The sequence below is a fragment of the Dermacentor silvarum genome, chromosome 1, assembly GCF_013339745.2.
Source record: "Dermacentor silvarum isolate Dsil-2018 chromosome 1, BIME_Dsil_1.4, whole genome shotgun sequence".
In the NCBI taxonomy this organism is placed as follows: domain Eukaryota; kingdom Metazoa; phylum Arthropoda; class Arachnida; order Ixodida; family Ixodidae; genus Dermacentor; species Dermacentor silvarum.
In genome coordinates, this window is record NC_051154.1 from 24,141,757 (window position 1) to 24,161,503 (window position 19,747).

Here is a 19,747-nt window from a genome sequence, read left to right on the forward strand (position 1 = left end):
AAGCAACTGTAGCGTCCATACTAAAATTACATCTCAAAAAATTAAAGTTTAAATTAACGTTAGGGTGTAGAATTTTGCAATGTTTGGGATTTTTTTTGTTCAAATATACTTTTGTAAAATGAAATGAAAAGCAACACTGAAGATTCCTCTTTTTTAAGTATTTATATAGTCAATGTCAATGTTAAAATATCACGAAATTCACTGGAAGTGGCTGTATGTGGCTTCGGGCATCTTCTCTCATCTATTCTTTTGAAGGTGGGCAATATTTTTGGCAGCAAAAACTATTGTTTATCATGTTGAAGATCTGCAACACATGTAATATTCATCAAAATTTTAAATGCCATATGAACATAGCTGTTTCACTTTAACCAAGAGAAACCTGTAGTGTCTTCGTGCATTATTTTATAATTGTTCAATAACAAAATACAGCATGCCCTCATGCCAAAACTTTTTTTCTGCCAGCATGCCACTATAACTTGCTCCACTTTTTTCAATAGTCTTATGGCAACGTCCAAAGGTTTATGAAGTATGTTCATTCACTTCACTATACTCATGAAGAACACAATAAAAGTGCTTGCGTGCAGCTTGATGGCCGGAAACAAGTAGTCTATGAGGTCGTCTCACTCCCACTTTTTTTCCCTCCCATTTTTATACATCCACATGGAAGTTTAGGTGCATGACTTACTGTACTACAAGTGCAAAAAGCAGTAAAGGACCACTTATATGTGTCATCGTACGATGAATTAAGCACACATCTTACACCACCGGTTGAAGCTTAGGCTGTTGCCACATGCATACATGGTGCCAGACTAAGTTTTTGGTTTGGTCCAATTGCCACTGTTCGGCTCGCATTCAATCTAGGCTCTTCTCCACCTGAGCAGAAATGCAAACATGGTCTGGAGGCTGGAGATCAGTCCTAAATAATTGAAAAATTTATTCTAGGCTATGGTAGAGAACTCCTTCAAGACGTTGTCCTGACCCAAACCTGACAGTGTAAGCTTCTGCCTGAAGTCTGAGACCACATTTCGAATCTGCAAGATAAAAAAAGGAAGTGTAATGACTCAGGACAACCGTTACATAATTTGTTTGTAATTTTATTGTTGTTCACAATGAACTACATTATTGCTTATCAGAGAAGCCATGGTTGGATATCTCAAATTTGAATGGGTTGATTACTGATCATTCATGGGGTTCATAGGGACACTAATAAAGAATACAGTCATACCTTGATATAACAAAGTTCTACTTGCAGTAAAAAATTTTAACTAAATCACTAACTTCATTAGGTCGAGGTTTCTATGCTTCACCAATAAAGATTACGTCATGTTCCTAGAAGAGTACTGGTAGACAGCATCTTGTCACTAGGCACCCAGGAAGAGAATCCCACAAGAAAGTCAACTAATAATTATGCCACCAAAAGCACTGGCATGTACAGAGGATATTGTATCGAGAGCAAAGCTTCTACACAGATAATGCCTACTGCTAGCAGCCGCTATCGCATATCACATCATCCCAGCCCCCCAACACTACGGGGGCTTGTTTACAATGGTGTAGTCGGTTGTGATGTTAAGATCAATTTAACATTGTTCACTGTAATACCTGCGAACCTGTGAAGTTTACAATTAGTAAAAGTCCTGTGGACACGACACTGTGAGGGAGTAGAATAGCACACAGTTCTTAAGCTTGCCCTGAGCACACACTTCTTGTGGTATGCATACACACTTTATTAAGAATGATTTAGTACCTTTACACACAGCACACAAGCAGCAGCAAACTTGAAACAGCATAAATTGACAAGTAACACACTGCTTTTAGATCACAGTGACATTTTCAGTGACTTAGCTGCTGTTGAGATTGTCTGCTCCAGGAACTTCTCTGAATAACCTTGCTCCAAGTGGGTACCCATCTGGTGTCATCACAATCAGACTCTCCAGGATATGGTCAGAGAACTTGAAACTTATTCACAAACAGAATTTATTTTTAGTAAAACATGACAAAACATTAAAATCGTAGAACGGGCCTCAATTAGTAAACTTAATTGAATATTCAGAAGAGTTTACTGAGTATGCACTATATATTCATTCACAATAATGACATGGTAGCATGAGACCGCGATAATACACATTCCCTTCGTTGTCACTGAGGTGCTCTTATGCTCACTCCCAGTAGCCATTTTGCTGTCCCAACTGGTTATTAGCACATTTGAAAGCATATGTACCTAATATATTATAATGAAATAAATTTAATTTGACTTGAATATGCTACGAGATCATGAGCACGAATGGAGCACGCCTAGCGCTGTTTCCGTACTGGCATGACAGACAGCACAGCAGTTCCCTCTTTCACTCAGCAGTTAGTGTTTCTCACTGCTTGCCAGCAAAATTTACACACGAAGGGATAAACACAAATGATAAACTCATTGTTGAGCAATATTTTATATCTGTTGCTTGACACAAATGCTGCAGGCACATGCATGCAATGGCGGGGACTTCATTAACCCTTTTACTGCTGGGTTTCTTCCCTGACTGCTTCTCACCTCTGCTAGATTTTTTTCACATGTTATTTGAGTGGACATGTTCATACAACACAGAAGCCAGTTCCTCGTCATTGCTTTCATCTGAGTCATAAAACAGTTAAAAAATTTCTTCGTCTGTCAAAGTGAGGTCAGCCCTGCCACGCTAGATCGCCATGGCTGTCCTGCCAAGACGAAGCATCATAGCACCGAGACATGTGCTGCACCTGCTATAAGAAATTTAATCTGCAAGTTCCGTGTGCTTAGCTGACCTCTCCATAAATGACACGTCTATAATAGCCATTTTTTTGCACGAGTTGTTTCGGAAGAGGCATCAAGTGTGCTAAAAATGCAAAAATGAGCATACTCAGGAGTAGCATGTGGTGTGTGAGGGTGGGTGTCCGAGTTATCTCGGAAGGAGCATGAAAGCATCAAGCCAAAACAGAGGAACAAATTACTTTGCTAGATCATGAGGAAGAATGCATAGTGTTCGATGGAACCAGAAAGGAGAAATAAGAAAAGTTTGTTATACAGCATATTTCCCTAAATTGATGTTCATTATGATGAGGTTAGGCTGTAGTAAGTCAAGCTTTATTAGTAAATTACCCTTCTGAAATAAAACAACCACTCTTACCTTGAGAAGAAGAAAAGATGTGAAAACAAAAGGCAGGTGGCAACACCACCCTAAAGTTTCTGCACCAGTTTGCCGTGATGTCATGAACTTTGACAGTGCCTACTTGAGTCCAGATGACTGTTTCTCAGTAAAGGAGGACTACATTGTATATATTGTCAGGAAAGAAAAGTCTCAGTCTAGGAAATTTTGAGGCATTTTCTCCCCTAAGATGCAGAAATATTACTTCAAAATTCATGCGGTCACACTGATGTACTGGCACTGAAGTTCTGACCCAAAATTCAAGAAAGGGAAGTTCGGCCTTAATTTTCTCCAGTAATAATAGTCTTGCCACCAAAGAATTGAAAAGGTTTGCAAGAATACTTCACACATCTTAATCAAGTAGTTTAGTGTTGCCCTTTAGTGTCCATCCTAAAGCTGCACCTGAGCTGTGAGGGATACCACAGTGGAGGGCTCCAGAATGATTTTCACTTTGGCGAGCCCCAAAATGTTAAGGAAACTTTGTCTTTCCATATAAATATTAGAGTAACGGTTTCTGATGCGATTAGCATTCTTAGGATCTGCTTTCTGGTCGGCATGTCTGTGTCTGCCTAACCGTTTTTCCCAACCTTCAATATAAAAAAAAGTTCTTTATCTCTGGTGCTCGCCAGAATCGAACCCGCGTCACACAGGTTCCTCAGCACAGCAACACAACGCTTCAGCGTGCTGTGTCATGAATGCCTGCAAAGAGGGAGGTCCACCATGGACTCTACAGAGCCAATGTATAAGGACGTATAAAATTTTGGATGCTGAAACCCTTCACCGTCAGATTTTTAGGACTTTTTGCCATGGCCACAGGTCTGAAACGACAGTAATTGAAGCCGCCGCCATTTTGATGATCTCACAGCCTCGAACCAGCACTCTTGCATGCCGATCTGCTGGCAGCTGTAGCCAGCCATAATAGCCAGTTCTGTTTAGCCACATGGTGTTTGGTGGTCGTGTGATTGTATTGTGCTGCCGTGCACTTTGCAGCGCTAGGCCTAGTTGCTTTGCCATTCACTACAAAGCTTCCTGCTGTTCAGTGCCATGTTTTTTATGGACAGGATTTACCGCTGTCAGCAATGGCGCCGACTCCGCCTTCATCATTCATGCCGATATCTTCGAAGAGCGAAAAGCACAGCAAGGGTCTAAGAAGCGTTTCATAATGCTGGTCCCCATAAGTCAGCTTCACCGCAATACAGCGGTGTTACACGGTCAAGTATATATAATCTATTGCAGGGAAGCATACCAAAAGTATAAAGGGGACCCTGTCCTAAGACATACCGTATTTTCTAGTGTATAAGTCATACCCTTGTATATAAGACGCACCCTCGAATTTTTGTGACTTTCAAAGGAAAAAATTAGTATATAAGACACACCTATTTTAACTTGGTCGGCATTATGAAATGTTATTACGCACGTTTGTACACTCATTGCAAAATGTTGTACTCCCCCATTTCAGGGCACTAAACTTCCATAAACAAAATTTTCACGAGCTGCACACTTTACCAAAATAAAATTTGAATCAATGCTACTCTTTGGTGCAGGAAACCGACCATTTATTGCTCTTTACTCGAAGAAGTCATCGAAGGCCTCATCCTCAGATCCAGCGTCAAAAATTGAGCCAATTCGGTCAGCAGCATCACTGGGTTACGCATCACTGGGTTATGCATCATCGGCCTCTGAATAAGCTGTACCTGACATGGTGAGGATCTTGTGCCTATGCGGCTTGGCATGCTTGGTTTGAACACACAAACAACAATCACATCACGCCTGAACACACACGCATACAAAATCGAATTGGCGACTGGAAGCCCGAAGCACTGCAACTACTGCTGGACTGCCGAAACTTCTCTCACATGCAATTGATAATGATGATAATGATAACCAAGCTGCACTTTTTTTTTTACGGCTGGATGTTGGGCGTTCCTATGCAACAATGAAAAATTGTAGTGCCTCTGCCGATTTATAGCATCAGTCCTGTGGATTTAACTTTTTGTTTTAAAGAAATATAATAACAGCAAACTACATGTTTGCATACATGTGACCTCAAATCATGGAGGCACCTATATCTCGGAGGCTACGATGCCAGCCTACACAGCGGGCCCTCAGAGCTGACACCTGTCACCACGGTTGCTCCACTGTTCGATTTCTTTCAGAATGCTGCCACACATATTGGCTGTGCTAGCATGCATGGTTTTATGCATATACCGGGCGCGCGAGGTATTTCAGAACACTATTACTTATCACCATAGATACCAGCAGGCTCATCATATCTATCTAGGCGTGCGGCTTCTTGTTGGTTGACCCCTTATCATTCATACTACGCAGTTTGTTCAAAGATGGAAGCGTACAGGTTGACGCAGTAAATGAAACACCATGCAGTCCTCGTCGCCCTGGCTGCACACCACAGCGACTTGGTAATTGCCACCTTTATGAAATTCCACCTTTCTCGTTTACAAGGTGCAGACAGAAATGATGTGTTCTGGTGGTGACGTGGCATTAGTGGCGAAAAGGAAAAAAGCACAGTCAGCAGTCAGATGTCGTCAGAACCCCTGATTTTCTTTGGCGGCTGCAAATCATCGTGACGACCCAGGGAAGTCAATGCGAGCCATTGCAAAGGAGCTCCAAGTCGCAGAGTCGACTGTCAGGCTCGCTGTACACGAGGGCTTGAGGTACCATTCCTAAGCAAGCTGAAGAGACCTGAGAAGCCTGGAATGCTTTGGTTTTTTTTTCAGATGAAAAGAACTTTGACCAAGACCAAAAAGTTAATCCCCCCAATGACAGGTGGCTTTGCACGAGCACTGATGAGGTGCCTTCAGTGATGCACACAAAATTTCCGTCGTCTGTGATGGTGTTAGCCGTCGTCAGCAACGAGGGTGACGTCATGCCGCCACACTTTTTTGCAGAACTCCGCGTTAATGCTGCCGCGTACAAGGAGGTGCTTACCACCGTTGTAAAGCCTTGGATGGAGACTGTTTCGAAAGCAAGACCTTATGTCCTTTAGCAAGATTCGGCTCCCACTCACACTGCCTGCGTCACCCCGAAGTGACTGGCTAACAGCTTCTACGACCACATCACTCCCAACTTGTGGCCTCCTAGATCTCCAGATTTAAATCCGCTCGACTACTATGTCTGGGGCGTCATTGAGAGAGAGGCCAACAAACATCCATATGATACAAAAGACTCGCTGAAGGCCACCATTGCTGACTCAATGGCCAACATCTCTAAGGACCACCTAATCCGTGCTTGCAGCCGTTTCCTAAGCCGAATTGAATCGGTTATTGCTGCGGATACCGGATTCATTGAATAATTGTGGAAATAAACCGTAAGAGAAGTTTTTCCCAAAGTTTGGTGAAAATATGTCTATTTTTGCTGGAGATACTCTTCTCTGCCTCAAGCCAACATTGTGTTCTCAAATACCTCGTGCACCTGGTACACTGTAGACCGCTTATAACATAAGTCGCCGGAGTCGCGAATATCCGCACTATAAGCGGTACTGCACTATAATCAAAGCAAGAATTTTCAAGGCCCACATATATACAAAACATGTGCACCGAGCCGCCACGCATATGCAACAGTCGAGGAATGCGGCTAGAACGTTTGCATTCAATTTACAGTCGAATCTCGTTAATTCGAACCAAATGACGCGGTGGCGCCTCCGACCGGCATTGCTCCGGCACCGAGTAAAAGCTTAGGAGAGACCCCTCAATGTCGCGCGCAAATGGAAAAAAAAAAAATGCGGCGGAAATTTCACCCTCTCAAATGGCAAGGTCACCGTTTCTGCGTTGCGCCGGAACGTGCGTGTACGTGCCGACGTCTCAGCCACGCTACTGTAGCCACGTGTAGAAAATGGCAGTGAGCCCTTCTTTCTCCTTTATGCTTCTTCTACTTTCTAGTCTTGTGTTGACCTTGCACGCTGCAGCTACGGCGCAGAGGGAAGCAGCGGCACTGTCCCAGGCCGGCCAACGAAACTGCCCACGGCGGCAAACGCCTGCTTCCCGATAACGGCAGAAAATGAAACTTCGGGGAGCTGGCGCCGGGCTGTCTGGAGTGGCGGCGCTTGCCCGGCGGTGGGCACGCATGGTGACAGTCGAAAGTGAGGGAGCTACGAGGGAGAGCGAGGGGAGCCACCGAAGCGGCGGAGTTGCCGAGGCGAAATCCGGTTCCCTGCCGCCCTCCTCCCTCACAATCCCCGGTCTCCGCGTGCACCCTTCGCCGAGATGTGCAGGCGCCGCCCGCTCCCTGAAGTTTCGTTTACTGCCGTTATCGTGAAGCGAAAGTTGGCCGGCATTGGCAGTTTCATGGCGCTCGCTCGCTATGCGCGGCGTGATATTTCACAACTCGCACTCAAGATTCTGGTTTCAGCCTCACTGGTTGTTCGTTCGCACCACGTGCCCTTCTCCTTCACTTCGTCTCTCTATCTCTTCCTCGAGCACTCCTTGAGGCACCCGTTTGAGGGGAGCGTTCGCCGTCTCCTCTGACTTCCGTACTCCCAGTCAGCTGCACTGTAACCGGTATTTCGTTTCCCGCAACTGCACTATAAGCGATACGTGTATACATGGAGTGCTATGGGAAAATTAATGGGAGTCTGAGAAGACCGCACTATATCCGGTTCTGCACTATAAGCGGTTACGTTATAAGTGGTCTAAACTGTATAAGACGCACTGCACCATTGTATAAGTAGCACCGATAAAAATTTTGGGAAAAAATGTCTTATGCACCGGACAATACGGAAGTATGTGTTCTCTAATTATACAGATGGGCACCCGCCATCTCCTGCTACAGTACGAGAAACAAGACACCTAATAAGTGTACTGGCAGCCCTTCAGAGCTATTTCGGACTTGGCTGTGGCGAGTGAGGAGCCCTTGAGGACAATAAAAGGTATGTATTCATTTTTCGTTTTCTTTTTGTTTTTTTTACTTTTTCACGGTCCCTGGGGAGTGCAAAAATTGGACATTGGCTAATTAGTGATTACACAACTCAAGCAAATCAGAGCAGGCGAGGCCTGTTTAAATCTGCACATCCCCAATAACCTCACAACTAGCAATGAACAGCTGGGTAAAAAGAGCTCAGTAACAAGTTAAGCAATCCTGTTTACCCTGCACTTAGCCTGTTTATTCTAACGCAGCTGAAATCGGCCATATTATTAATGGATATGATGTAAATGTTACGAGGACCTCACATCCTTGCACAACCTGCATGATGACGAAAACAAGTGAACCCACACAAACATAGGGGCAAAAAACGCAACTCACCATCAGTGTGAAGAATGGAGACTCTCTTGGTTTTTCAGAGTACTTTTCGTACTGGTCAAGATTGTCATGAAGTTTTAGTGTCAATGTGTCATAGTTGCTTCTCACAACATCCAAAACCTGCAAGGTAGTAAAACATTGTGTAATCTAGCATCATTTGATCACAGGGCAAACAACACACTGTGTAATCTAGCATCATTTGATCACAGAGCAAACAACACACAAAAATATCAATTTATAAGGCACTCTTCACTGGCTCTTTACCAATAACGCTCGGATTTTTTTTTTTTTACTCATTTTTGCTTGTAACCGTAACAAGGGCTTTGCTTCATACAAGTCTCACTGCATTAAAGGGACACCATAACAAAGTTATGATTGACTGGCAAGTAACACACCTGGAATACCAAATAGGTATGATGCGGTAGAATACCATACACCTATTTCTTCCACTGCGTGTGGTAGAATACCACCAGCAGAGGAAGTGCACGCTAAAAAAGGAATGTAGAATCGAAATATGAGTGGTAACACCATGTTGAAATTCCCACACCAGCTCCAGTGTCATCGTGAATTTTGATAGCACCTGCTTCAGGTCAGTTCAGCATCCCTCAGTAAAGAAGGATTACATTGCTTTTGAAAGTAAACAAAGATGCAGCCTAGCAGCTGCTCATAACTTTTCCTGCATTAAAACAGGCAGAATGCTCGGAAATTCAAAGAAATCCGTGACATCACATCAATGTCATTCGTGCCACGGCACAAAATTCCACCCGGGAAAATTTCACCTCCACGTTCTCAGCTAATATTCAACCTTTCTGTCCCAAACAATAGAGTTTTTCACAATACATTACCAGTTTCAACTGATTTAATGCTTCTCTTTAATGTCTCTTTAAAAGGACCGTTAACAAATGAAGCACTCAAGGTACTATACTACCAAAGACAAAACTAAAGCTTAATAAATGACCACAGTGCAGGCAACTGTATGCATTATTTACCTAAAGCATTTGATATACTGATAGGGGCAATGATCACCTTGTCAGACGCGTGAAGTTGTAGGCTGAGGGCAGATAACCATGGGCAGAATCAGTGGCGCACCGACGGGGGGTGATTCGGGGGTTGTAACCCCCCCCCCCCTGAGGCCGAGTTACCCCCCCCCCCCTTTTTGTTTAACCCTTCTTTCCTTGCACCTTTGAGTACTGCAACTAAGATGTAAGACGCACAATCGTCTGCACACTCGCAAACTTGCACAAAAATCGGAATTTTTTTACAATTTCCCGTGAAGAAATTGAAATTACTGCTGTTTAGATGGTATTGGCAAACTGTCAACCCCTGGCAGAGATCCTGGCAGAGATCCTGGCAGATTGCCCCTGGCAGAGATCCTGGGTGCGCTACTGGGCAGAATGGTTTGTTTTTATCTAAGCTAGTGTATGGCATACATGCAGGTGACAAAAAGTGCCTAAACAATATGAGGAAGGGCAGTGCTAGGCCTAAAGAAATGAAAGCTAACTGGTCTCAAGACAGCAACAGGTCATCAGTAATGCCGTATCATCTAAGTAAGATGCAACTAGGTGAAAGCCTTTTTTTTTACCATTATTATTTATTTTTGTGTACATGATCATGAGCAAGTAGCAAGGGCAAATACGTTTCAAAGTGGAAGTACGGCATGCTGCCACCATGTTGCCCCGTTAGCTACACAAGCCGCACAAAAACAGCAATGCTAAACCCAAATTGGTATAGTGTGCTTACGCTATCTGCCGGACTCCCTTATTGCAAGCGTGCAAGGGTGAGCGAAGAAGGATGACGGCTTGATGCGCGCCCAATTTTGGAGGTCACATGATAAGTGCGAAAGTGGGGGCACGCATCTCCTTCTCTAGCCCGGCCGAGCATCACCCGCACCCTATCTTGGCGGAAATCTCCAGCAGGTTCAAATGGTGGGCGACCTGAGATAGCTGGTGGCTGCATGCCCACTGTCTTTGCGTGCGCTTACTTGCTGGAGGTCACGTAATGTCAAGTTTCTGAAACGCGTTGAACAGAGAGGCAGTAGAAGTGTTCATTCCCCTCCATTTGTGCTCTTCACCATGCTACCGTCGTGACAGCGAGCATTTGCATTCATCGAGTAAGATCTGTTCTTGCTCGCCTGTGCGTGCGTGACACCATGCTTGCTAATTTAATTAAGAAGCAAATGTTTACTGCAATTTATATAGCCGATAAAACTATGAAACTTATGTCGTGTATTTGTGTAATACACGACATAAGCTAATTGCCATAATTTGACATAATTTATGTAATTCAGGAAGCGATTCGCCGCATCTGCGGGGAAACTCCTCAAGAATGGTGCATTTTCACGGACTCAAAACCCGCGCTGCAAATTTTCGGATGCTACCTGCGCCACACCGCATATAAAGTTCTGGTACTACAGATCACCGAGCTACTTTCACGCGCTCAAGAAAAACACCACTGCATAGTGTTCCAATGGATCCCGGGACACTGTGGGCTCAATGGTAATGAGATGGCCGATGCTGAAGCAAAGCGCGCCCTCAGCAATGGCCTGCGAACTGTAGTGCCGTTCTCTAGACCGGACATCATATGCCTCCTGTCGAAATTATTGAGGAGTGCGACGAAAACATACTGGGCCCAGCCAGATGCTCGTCACGTCCGCCTTAAAAGGCTGGATCCCGATATGCAATTTCCTGTTCTGCGTTGAATCCCACGCCCTCATACATAACTGATACACAGACTGCGATTAGGCGTCGCTTTCATGTGCAAATACTTGCACATCATTGGACGGACAGACTCACCGCACTGTTCAGTGTGTGGTGTTATAGAGACTATAGACCATGTGCTCGTGGTGTGCCCCGAGTATGCGCGCGCAAGACTGACACTGGCAGCTACCTTGAGACATTTATACAATGGACCACTGTCGGAAGACCTCTTGCTGGGTGCATGGCCACAGAGTTGGCAGACGATGGAGACAATGCGTGCTATTTCACGTTTCTTAGGCGACACGGGCCTGGACTCACGATTGTGATATTTATGCAATGTGTCCTTTCACCTTGTTCCTCCCATTATCATCCCCCATTGTGACCCTCTTTCTTCCCCTCTTCCCCTTCCCTTACGTAGAGTAGCAGGCCAGATGTTCCATTTTCCGGCCAACCTCTCTACATTTTCAAATCATTAAACTACTTCTTCTTCTTGTGTAATACTTTGCTATTGCTCTAAATGCTTCACCTTTCGGGCTAACTGCGACTTTTATAGCATACATATGGGTTCTGCATATGCTACACTTAGGGTGCTTCGATCCCAGCGCCGCCATTCAGGGTGGTGCCATCCTTTGATCGCCCCCGCGCCGCCGCTTTCTCGCTGCAACGCCATCTTGAATCACAGCAAGCGGTTGTGATTGCTTGGTGCCGGTGCTTACTTCGAGACACAGTGCGCGTGGATCCTTCGCTGACGCTTCTACTTGCTGGACAGTGTTCAGCCGCATGAATGACAAGCTTGTCAAGTGCATCGAGTCGACATGACGGGCTGTTGTGTTCCCAAGTGCACCGGATCGACGCGTAAAGGGCTTCGTTGTTTACGCTTCCCCCGGGACTCAGAGCGAAGTAAGAGATGGGAAGCCCAAGTAAAGCGGTATCACTGGAAGGCAACGGATAGCTCCTACATTTGCGAAGTAAGTGTCAAGAAAGTTTAGACTTTCGCACCGTGTTTTTCATTTAAATAAGAAAGTATTCTCTGATCCTCGCTCACGTACCTACGTTCACTCACGAACTAAGCACTGCACCGATGCTGTCTGAGTAGCCTATGGTTTGCGAGCGCGCATCGCATAGGCTTTTGACGTTTTGATCGGCGCAGTCTATGCGAGTAGTACCCTTATTTTAAGGACTGACGAAGATGCTTCACCGTGAAATAGTCTTACATTAGCTACAAATCATCATGTAAACCACCTATTTTACTTTATCACGAGAAGCACACATCGTGTGTCTCTTGTTTATTTTTTTTTTATCAGTTTCTTTTTTCGCTACTGGTTATTTGGGACTAAAGAACGCAGTGCTTCTACTGGGGAGAGCGGCTGTTGTGTACGTGGCAAGCGAAGCATTGTGATTTTCTCTGATTTCTCAGCAGATATCTTGCGGATCTCAGGTTGTTACGTTATATAGCTGATTTTTTAGACGAATATATTTTTAGCGTGGTGCTCGTAAGCCGATGGTCATTCGTGCTCATTCCCGTTCGTAGTGGGTACTGTGACGGTCTTTAAATGACTGTGCACGGTATGCCCAGGTGTAGTAGAGTTAAGGGGCATCATGGGACCAAAATGTTTCGGCGCTTTCTGGCATGGTGTCTGTTGTAGCCTGTGCGAAGTGTGAAGCGAGGTAATACAGCATTACTTCTGCGAAAATTTATTTTTAAGCACTGTAAAGGGTTCTCTGTATTTACAAGGCAACTCTTCATATCAATAATCACTTTTGTTGTTTTACTTGTACTTAGAAACACTTTAAAGAGGACCAGTACGAGGGAAATCGACAGGATGGGCGCCGTCTGTTAAAGTCAACAGCCTTAGAATCATCACGGACTATATTTTCGAAGTGAAAAACATTGCTAATCTGTATTTGACTGTCTTAGTTTCATTTACGGTTTTTGTACGCGATATGTATACAGTGTTTATTTTTTCAATGTAGTTATCAGTGTTCTAATGGTTATTTATAAAATGTTCTGTACTCACCATCGATGTGTTTGGCTGATGCGACGTATTCGATGGTAGCTGATGTATTCTGGCTGGATATCTTGATTAATATTACCCGCGGTTGCGTTTTCTTGTTTGTATTCTTGTTTTCAATTTATATTGTGTGTAATAAGGTTGATGTACGCACTTGAAATGCCCCGCCCCATGTAATGAATACATTAAAGAAAACTCTCCCTATCCTGCATTGTGTGTGTCGAGCCTACCTTGCGAATTTTTTTTTTTTTTTTAATCTCGTCTTTCAACACAACCTTCAGGCGCCCCACAGTACATATAATTTCTCATGTACATATCTCTTTCATGATTGACTGCACTAAACATTACTAAGTAAATGTATTTGGTGCATCGTTTGGTTTCTTGTGTGTACTACGCAAGATTGACACAGACAAGTTACGTTACATGTTTCTCTACAGCACTAACTAAACCTTATTTTCACATCGCAGTTATTTTTCCACCAGCTTAATCCTGTCAGCACACAGTTTTGTGGGCAAAAAAAAGCAAAATTGTGCGTAGATATCGTCAAATAATTGCAACGAATGCGAAGAGCACGTGCAACGCAAGGGAAACTAACCGCCGAGCGCGAGTGGCTGGCTACGGTAAAGGAGGCGTGACATGTAAACCAAAATACAACAGCGAAAAAGAAAAACTTCCACACACAGGGGGTCGCAAACCTTATATACCAAGCATAAAAGTGCAAAACAAAAATAGTGCGTATTTCAAACATACACACGGCATATTAAACGTGATTGAATTAGGCAACTTGGGGCATGTTCCCGGCGCCATACATTTACGTCTTCGAGCTTTGAAGAGTTAAAAGATGATGACGAGGCTATTGGTTATAAAGATGTGCAGATGCGATACCGATAAAAAAATCCTCATCAAGGCAAAGCACTTGGAAGCGCGCCGCGAGTAAAACTATTTATGAACGCAAGTGTAGCCGAGTCTGAGCTCGTGTGATTCAATATGGCAGCGCCAGCGGGGTTGTCTCCACCCTGAACGGCGGCGCAGGCATCGAGGCACCCTAGCTACACTAAAACTCACGTTTAGCTGCAGCATGAAATGCGTATCTCGCGACTGGTGCAAGGGAAACTGGCGACTCAATCTCTCACATGAAAGGAGGAAAGTAGGAAGGCAGCGCGGGAGAGAGGGGGTGGGGCTTCTACTCTGAGTACATGTACTTTGTGCGGCTGCGGGCTGTCGCACACACCATATCTTGAAAGCGATCTCCACACAGCTTTGACCTTTGTATGCGCTGTGCTTTCGCCGCTCAGTTTCCGTTGAAGCGATAGACCGCACGAACCTTCGCTCGCTGCTGTCGCCGCGCTTGCTCACGCCAGCTTTTTAACAGTGCTTGTCTGCAGTCATCGAGTGTGATCTATTCATGTTTGCTTGTGCGCGCTGACACCATGCTTGTTAATTCAGTTAGTAAACGAATGTGTCCAAGTTTATGTAGCCGATAAAACTACTACCCTTACTCCGTATAGCTCTCTACTAATTTGCTATCACAATTGATGCTTCCTTTCGGGTGAAACTGTTGACTTTTTCATACATCCGGTGGTCTCGCATTACTTTAGCGGTTTTCTTCATTTTTTATTTTTTTTTTTGCTGGACGCAACAAAAAGTCACCCCTCGCATTACAATCGCGGTCGCGTTACAATTGCGTAAATACGGTAATGTACAAAGCCACATTATACTGCTGCCATTCCATGAGGTCCTTGGCTGTAGTGGTGTTGTTACAAAGCATAGAATGCAGCAACAGTATGCAATTTTTGACCGCACCTGTTTTTCCGTCAGTGCCGACATGTGGTTGGCTGCAGACCAAGAATCAATCTTTGGTGTGAAGTGGTTCACGATTGCCCTGCACAAATATGCACAAGAGAATGGTGATGCATGGTAACAGAATGTCAACACAGTGAAAACATGTCAAAAGAAAAATGTAGAGAATGTAGCGCCTATTGACAACCATCCAAGTTCATTGTCGAACAGTTCTTTTATATAATGTTGCTCTAGAAAGGAAGAAAATAAAGGGAAAAAAAATAAAAGATACAAGTATAGCGGCCACATTTATCACTGAGAATAGTAATAGAACTCCCCGCTCTCAAAACACTGTTTTTGGCAAATATACAGGAATCCTGATTATGCATTCCATTTTTTGCCATGAGCCACACTTCATGACAGCTTATATGAGGCCCAGCAAACACACACAGAAACAATGGACTTCACGATGGTATGTTTTTGCATGCGAGTCACACGTCTGGCAGCTTGGCAAACATTTTTTAGAGTTGATGTCTTTCCAAGTTGCCACTGATTTGCCTCGTCACAAAAAAAAAAAGAAGAAAAAAGTCAACAGTGCAAGGTTGCTTCGAGTGCTGTGCCATGTGATTAAATGAATCCTGCTTTATTCTATGGCACAAACTGGTTATGAAAGTTTTGAGCACGTAATAGGCTATACACCTATGGCATTTAATTTTTGATAAGGTGCCCTTTTCATTCAGCAATGATAGCATTCACCCAAAACCCCACATGCTGAAAAGCCCACATTAGTGTACCATGTAAAACATCAGCACCAATAATGCAAAGTGTGCTACAAGTTCTCATTTAAAAAAAAATTAGATACAATGCACGTAAATGCTGGCACAGCATTGCAACCTTTCAGACTTTAGGGTAGAAGTTTGGGCGAGTTGGTAGTAGTTCATAACGGCGGTATTGCGTAGCGCGCGAATGTAGGAAAAACTTGGAGGATGCTTCAGCTTCGCCTTTAAGAGTAGAACGTGATAGCGTTATCGGGACCCGTTCGCATCGCATCGTTCGCATACGGCAAGTAGACTATTCACTGCAACACTGAACGTGGGAAAGCCAGCTTATAAAGACCAAGATTACACCGATCCCCTTAAAGTTGGCTTCACTTTTAAACTGAAATGCATTGCTGGAAGGACGTTTTTCCAGGGGCAATACAGGTGGTCTTATATTAAAATGTGAAGGCCCTAGCAGCTTTTTTTTATTTTATTAATTGTTTCCTATTGCCCTGACGCGCGCAGGTCTGGTAGAAATGTTTGAGTTTCCTCGTAGCAGAATTAGGTTTTCTCGTACATTCAAATTACAATCCGACGCCAATTGGTAAACAATCCGACGGCGAATCTAACACCAAATGATAAAGTCGTACTTCACCATTTTTCTGACGAATTTCACCATGAGAAATTCAATTTTTCTTCACCAAAACCTTGCACCACGTGGAGGGCCTGCGCGGTTGATGTGGTTGGATGATTTTCTCTGCCACCAGCGATCACACGCCGGTTGCAGATGCCAGATTTTCTGCGACATGGGGCCCTAAACGCTATCGTGCTAAAAGGACAGAGAAGAGTAAAGAGCGCCATTTACCTTCTATTTAAAGAGCACTCTTAACTCTTCTGTCTTTTTTCCCTACATTCGTGCGCTACGCAATACCGCCATTATGAACTTTGAGACTTGTTATGTAGCAATGAATTCCAGGATGCCATGGTGACAGGAATAACTGTTGAACAGGACAAATTATTGATGATTCGAATACTAGGTGCCCTAAAGCTGAATTATTTGACCAGCAACTGCCAGTAATCTTGACATCTTAGTTTTGAAAACAACCCAGTTTTATTCTACTGAGCGACTGTAAGAAGAAGGCAATAACACGCTATCAAAAAAGGAAGTAAGTTCCGTGTTAATGGCGTTGTAGCTGGCTTTATTATAATAACTAATTTTCTTTGATTCACTTCCTGCAAAGGGCAGCTGTATAGCAAGAGATACTTGAAGTAATTTGTGGTTACTAAGCCCATTCAAATAATCTACACAGCCCATTGTTTCAGGTACAGTTGTTATAGTTGTACAGGTCTAATGTATTTGAACCGCAAGTTGGACAAGTAAAATAACCTGGGAAAAATGAACACCTAAAGTTAAGTTGCAAATAAGTGCAGTCACCGATGGATTATTCTTACATAAAAGGGGCCGCAAAATTTTCTGAATTATCAGGCAATGAGAAAAAGTACATCTGAATGAGAAAAAAAGAATTGTTTCATTGAATTTGAGAGTCGGCGACGAAAGATACAGTTTCATGCTGCGTCGACGACATCTTTATATCGGCAGTATGAAGCAAAGCGAGCCACGCTTTCAAGCAAAACATAAATGACAGAACATAATAAACAACGGAACATAATCAACAAACATAGCTGGCCACAGTGCCTGCTGCGCCAGCCAAGCCGTCACATGCCGTTACATTCACAGCACTGCTGCATAAAGGCGCCACCGGTCCAAACTCATCCCGCACCCGGTGCCTATTGGGAATGCATTATTGATGAAGAGAACAATGAAAAAAAAAAGGGGGGGGGGGGGGGGAACCCAAGCAGAAAAAAAGTGGTTGTCATGGGCCATTTACAGGTAACACACCACAAATATTTAAGGTACTGTATAAGTGAGTAGGAAACATCACTCTCACCTGACATTTACCAAATGATTCGAAAGTTTGGCTGCAGAATCCTTCCACTGGCTGTCTCCAGTTGTGTAACGTAGTGCTGTAAATGGTTGCAGATACATGTTAAAGCAAAAACAATGACAGAATTCATCTATACCACCACAGAGCATAACTGTGTGAAAGGCTGAAGGGCTCTAAAACAAAATTTTGCATGTCTTTATACATACTCTGAACAAAAAGATGTACACATAATAATTTGATGGCAGATCAAAAGGTCATAAATCTGTATTTAGCTGCTAATAAGGCAGTATGAAAAAAGTAAGACTTTCAAATGCACTATCGGAATAAATATGGCAGTAGTTTTCAGCAATCTACGGAACATTTTTCTCTTGCCTTAATTTTATGATGAACCTGCATAAAATGAATTCATGATTCACAATGGAAAAAAATGTGTTATTCGTAGGTTTAAATAGTTAAACCTCAATATAATGAACTTCAATATAATGAATTTCTCAGTGTGTTGAAGTATTTAACTTTTTACAACTTCTTGTCCATAGAACCCCATGTATTTTGAACCTCAATATAACGAAGTGTGTTTATACCGCTTAGACCACTTATAACGTAACCGTTTGTAATGCAGAACTGGCTACAATGCAGCCTATTTTGACTCCCATTTACCCTCCCAGAGAACTCCATGTACAGTAAAAGCTCGATGATACGAATCTCACGGGGTCACGAAAAATATTCGTATTAGCCGAAATTCGTATCATCGAAACACAATTAAAGCTACTGTCGAATCTCGATAATTCGAACTCGAAGGGGCCCGAAAATTTGTTCGAATTAAAAGGACGTATGTTTGAAGTATTCGTGCACCACAGCACAATGCACGAACGGTGCGAGTCGTGAAATATCGCGGCGTGCAAGCGCATAGCAAGCGCGGGCCACGAAACTGCCCACGCCGGCGAACGGTCGCTTCCCTCGCTTCCCGATAATGACAGAAAACGAAGCTTCAGGGAGCGAGCAGGCGGCGCCGGCACACGGGTGCGCGCGGAGACCGTCGAAGGTGAGGGAGGAGGGCGGCAGGGAAGCGGATTTGGCCGCGTCAACTCCGCCGCTTCGGTGCCTCCCCTCGCCCTCCCTCTCAACTCCTTCGTAGCTCTCTCACCTTCAACTCCGTGCGCACATCTCCGTGCGCGCCCGCCGCCGTGCTGGCGCCAGCTTATTTTAGCCGCCCCCTGAAGTTTCGTTTTCTGCTGTTATCGGGAAGCGAGCGTTTGCGGGCGTGGCAGTTTCGTTGGCCCGACTGTGCCTCCGCCGCTGCTTCCCTCTGCGCTGCTGCCGCAGCGTAGAAGGTCAACATGTGACTAGAAAATAGAGGAGAAGGGTTCACTGCCATTTTATCCGCATGGCTGAGACGTCGGCACTAGTGTGTGCTAGAATACGGTTGTCTAGAACACTCTAGTCGGCACGTACACGCTTGTTCCAGCGCGATGAAGAAACGGCGACCTTGCAATTTGAGAGAGAAGGAAATTTCCGCCGTGGTTTTTTTTTTTCCCCGTTCCTTCGCCTGCGGCATTGAGGGGTCTCTCCTGAGCTTTTGCTCTATGGCGGTGTCGGAGCAATGCCGGTCGGAGGCGCCGCCACGTGATTTGGCATGCTGCAAGAGCATTGTCGGTGCGCGGTATGTTCGAATTCGCTTGCTTCGCGTTGACGTTGAACGAAAGCACGTTTTTCATGATATTCTCGCTGTGCAACAATTGTGCTCAGTGTTGACGTTATGAGGCCTAGCTCCTTAGCCAACTCCGTCCGCTTCCTCTTGGGATCCTCATCGACCTTTCGAAGAATGTCTAATTTCTCTTTAAAGGAGAGTGCTTTCCGCTTGCGAGACATAGCTCGCTGCGACTAGGCAAAATGGCGCAAACACGAAGAACGCGGCCCGAAGCGCAGCAGCCACTCCATCTGACGGCTCGCAGAAAAAGAGGAAAAGTACAAAAGCCCCAAAAGCGCCACCGCTTCAAACTCTTCGCGCCCAGTCGTGGAGTCCGCGCTGTCTGGCGCCGCGCCTCCGCACCAAAAGAGAAGGAGAGAAAGCGCGTGACTGCGCGCTGTTGTCTTTCGCGGCCGTCGGTGGGGCGGCGTTTATTCGTATCACCCGACGCA

General features: G+C 44.5%; 1 protein-coding gene across 3 annotated transcripts in view; it reads right to left on the reverse strand.

Annotated features, from left to right (window-relative positions):
• Positions 1 to 914: 914 nt before the first annotated feature.
• The window catches only part of LOC119458151 (armadillo-like helical domain-containing protein 3), a 61,165-nt gene continuing 42,332 nt past the window's right edge, over positions 915 to 19,747 (reverse strand). For 2 of the 3 annotated variants that reach the window (XM_037719977.2, XM_037719986.2), the window contains exons 22-25: positions 17,612 to 17,687; positions 14,929 to 15,007; positions 8,421 to 8,537; positions 915 to 1,031 (exon numbers count right to left, since the gene is read on the reverse strand). In XM_037719977.2, coding sequence (XP_037575905.1) covers positions 939 to 1,031; positions 8,421 to 8,537; positions 14,929 to 15,007; positions 17,612 to 17,687 — 365 coding nt within the window. In that variant the 3' untranslated portion in view covers positions 915 to 938. Of the gene's footprint in view, positions 1,032 to 8,420; positions 8,538 to 14,928; positions 15,008 to 17,611; positions 17,688 to 19,747 lie in introns of those variants that run through there. The other variant, XR_005193434.2, reaches the window with a different exon arrangement.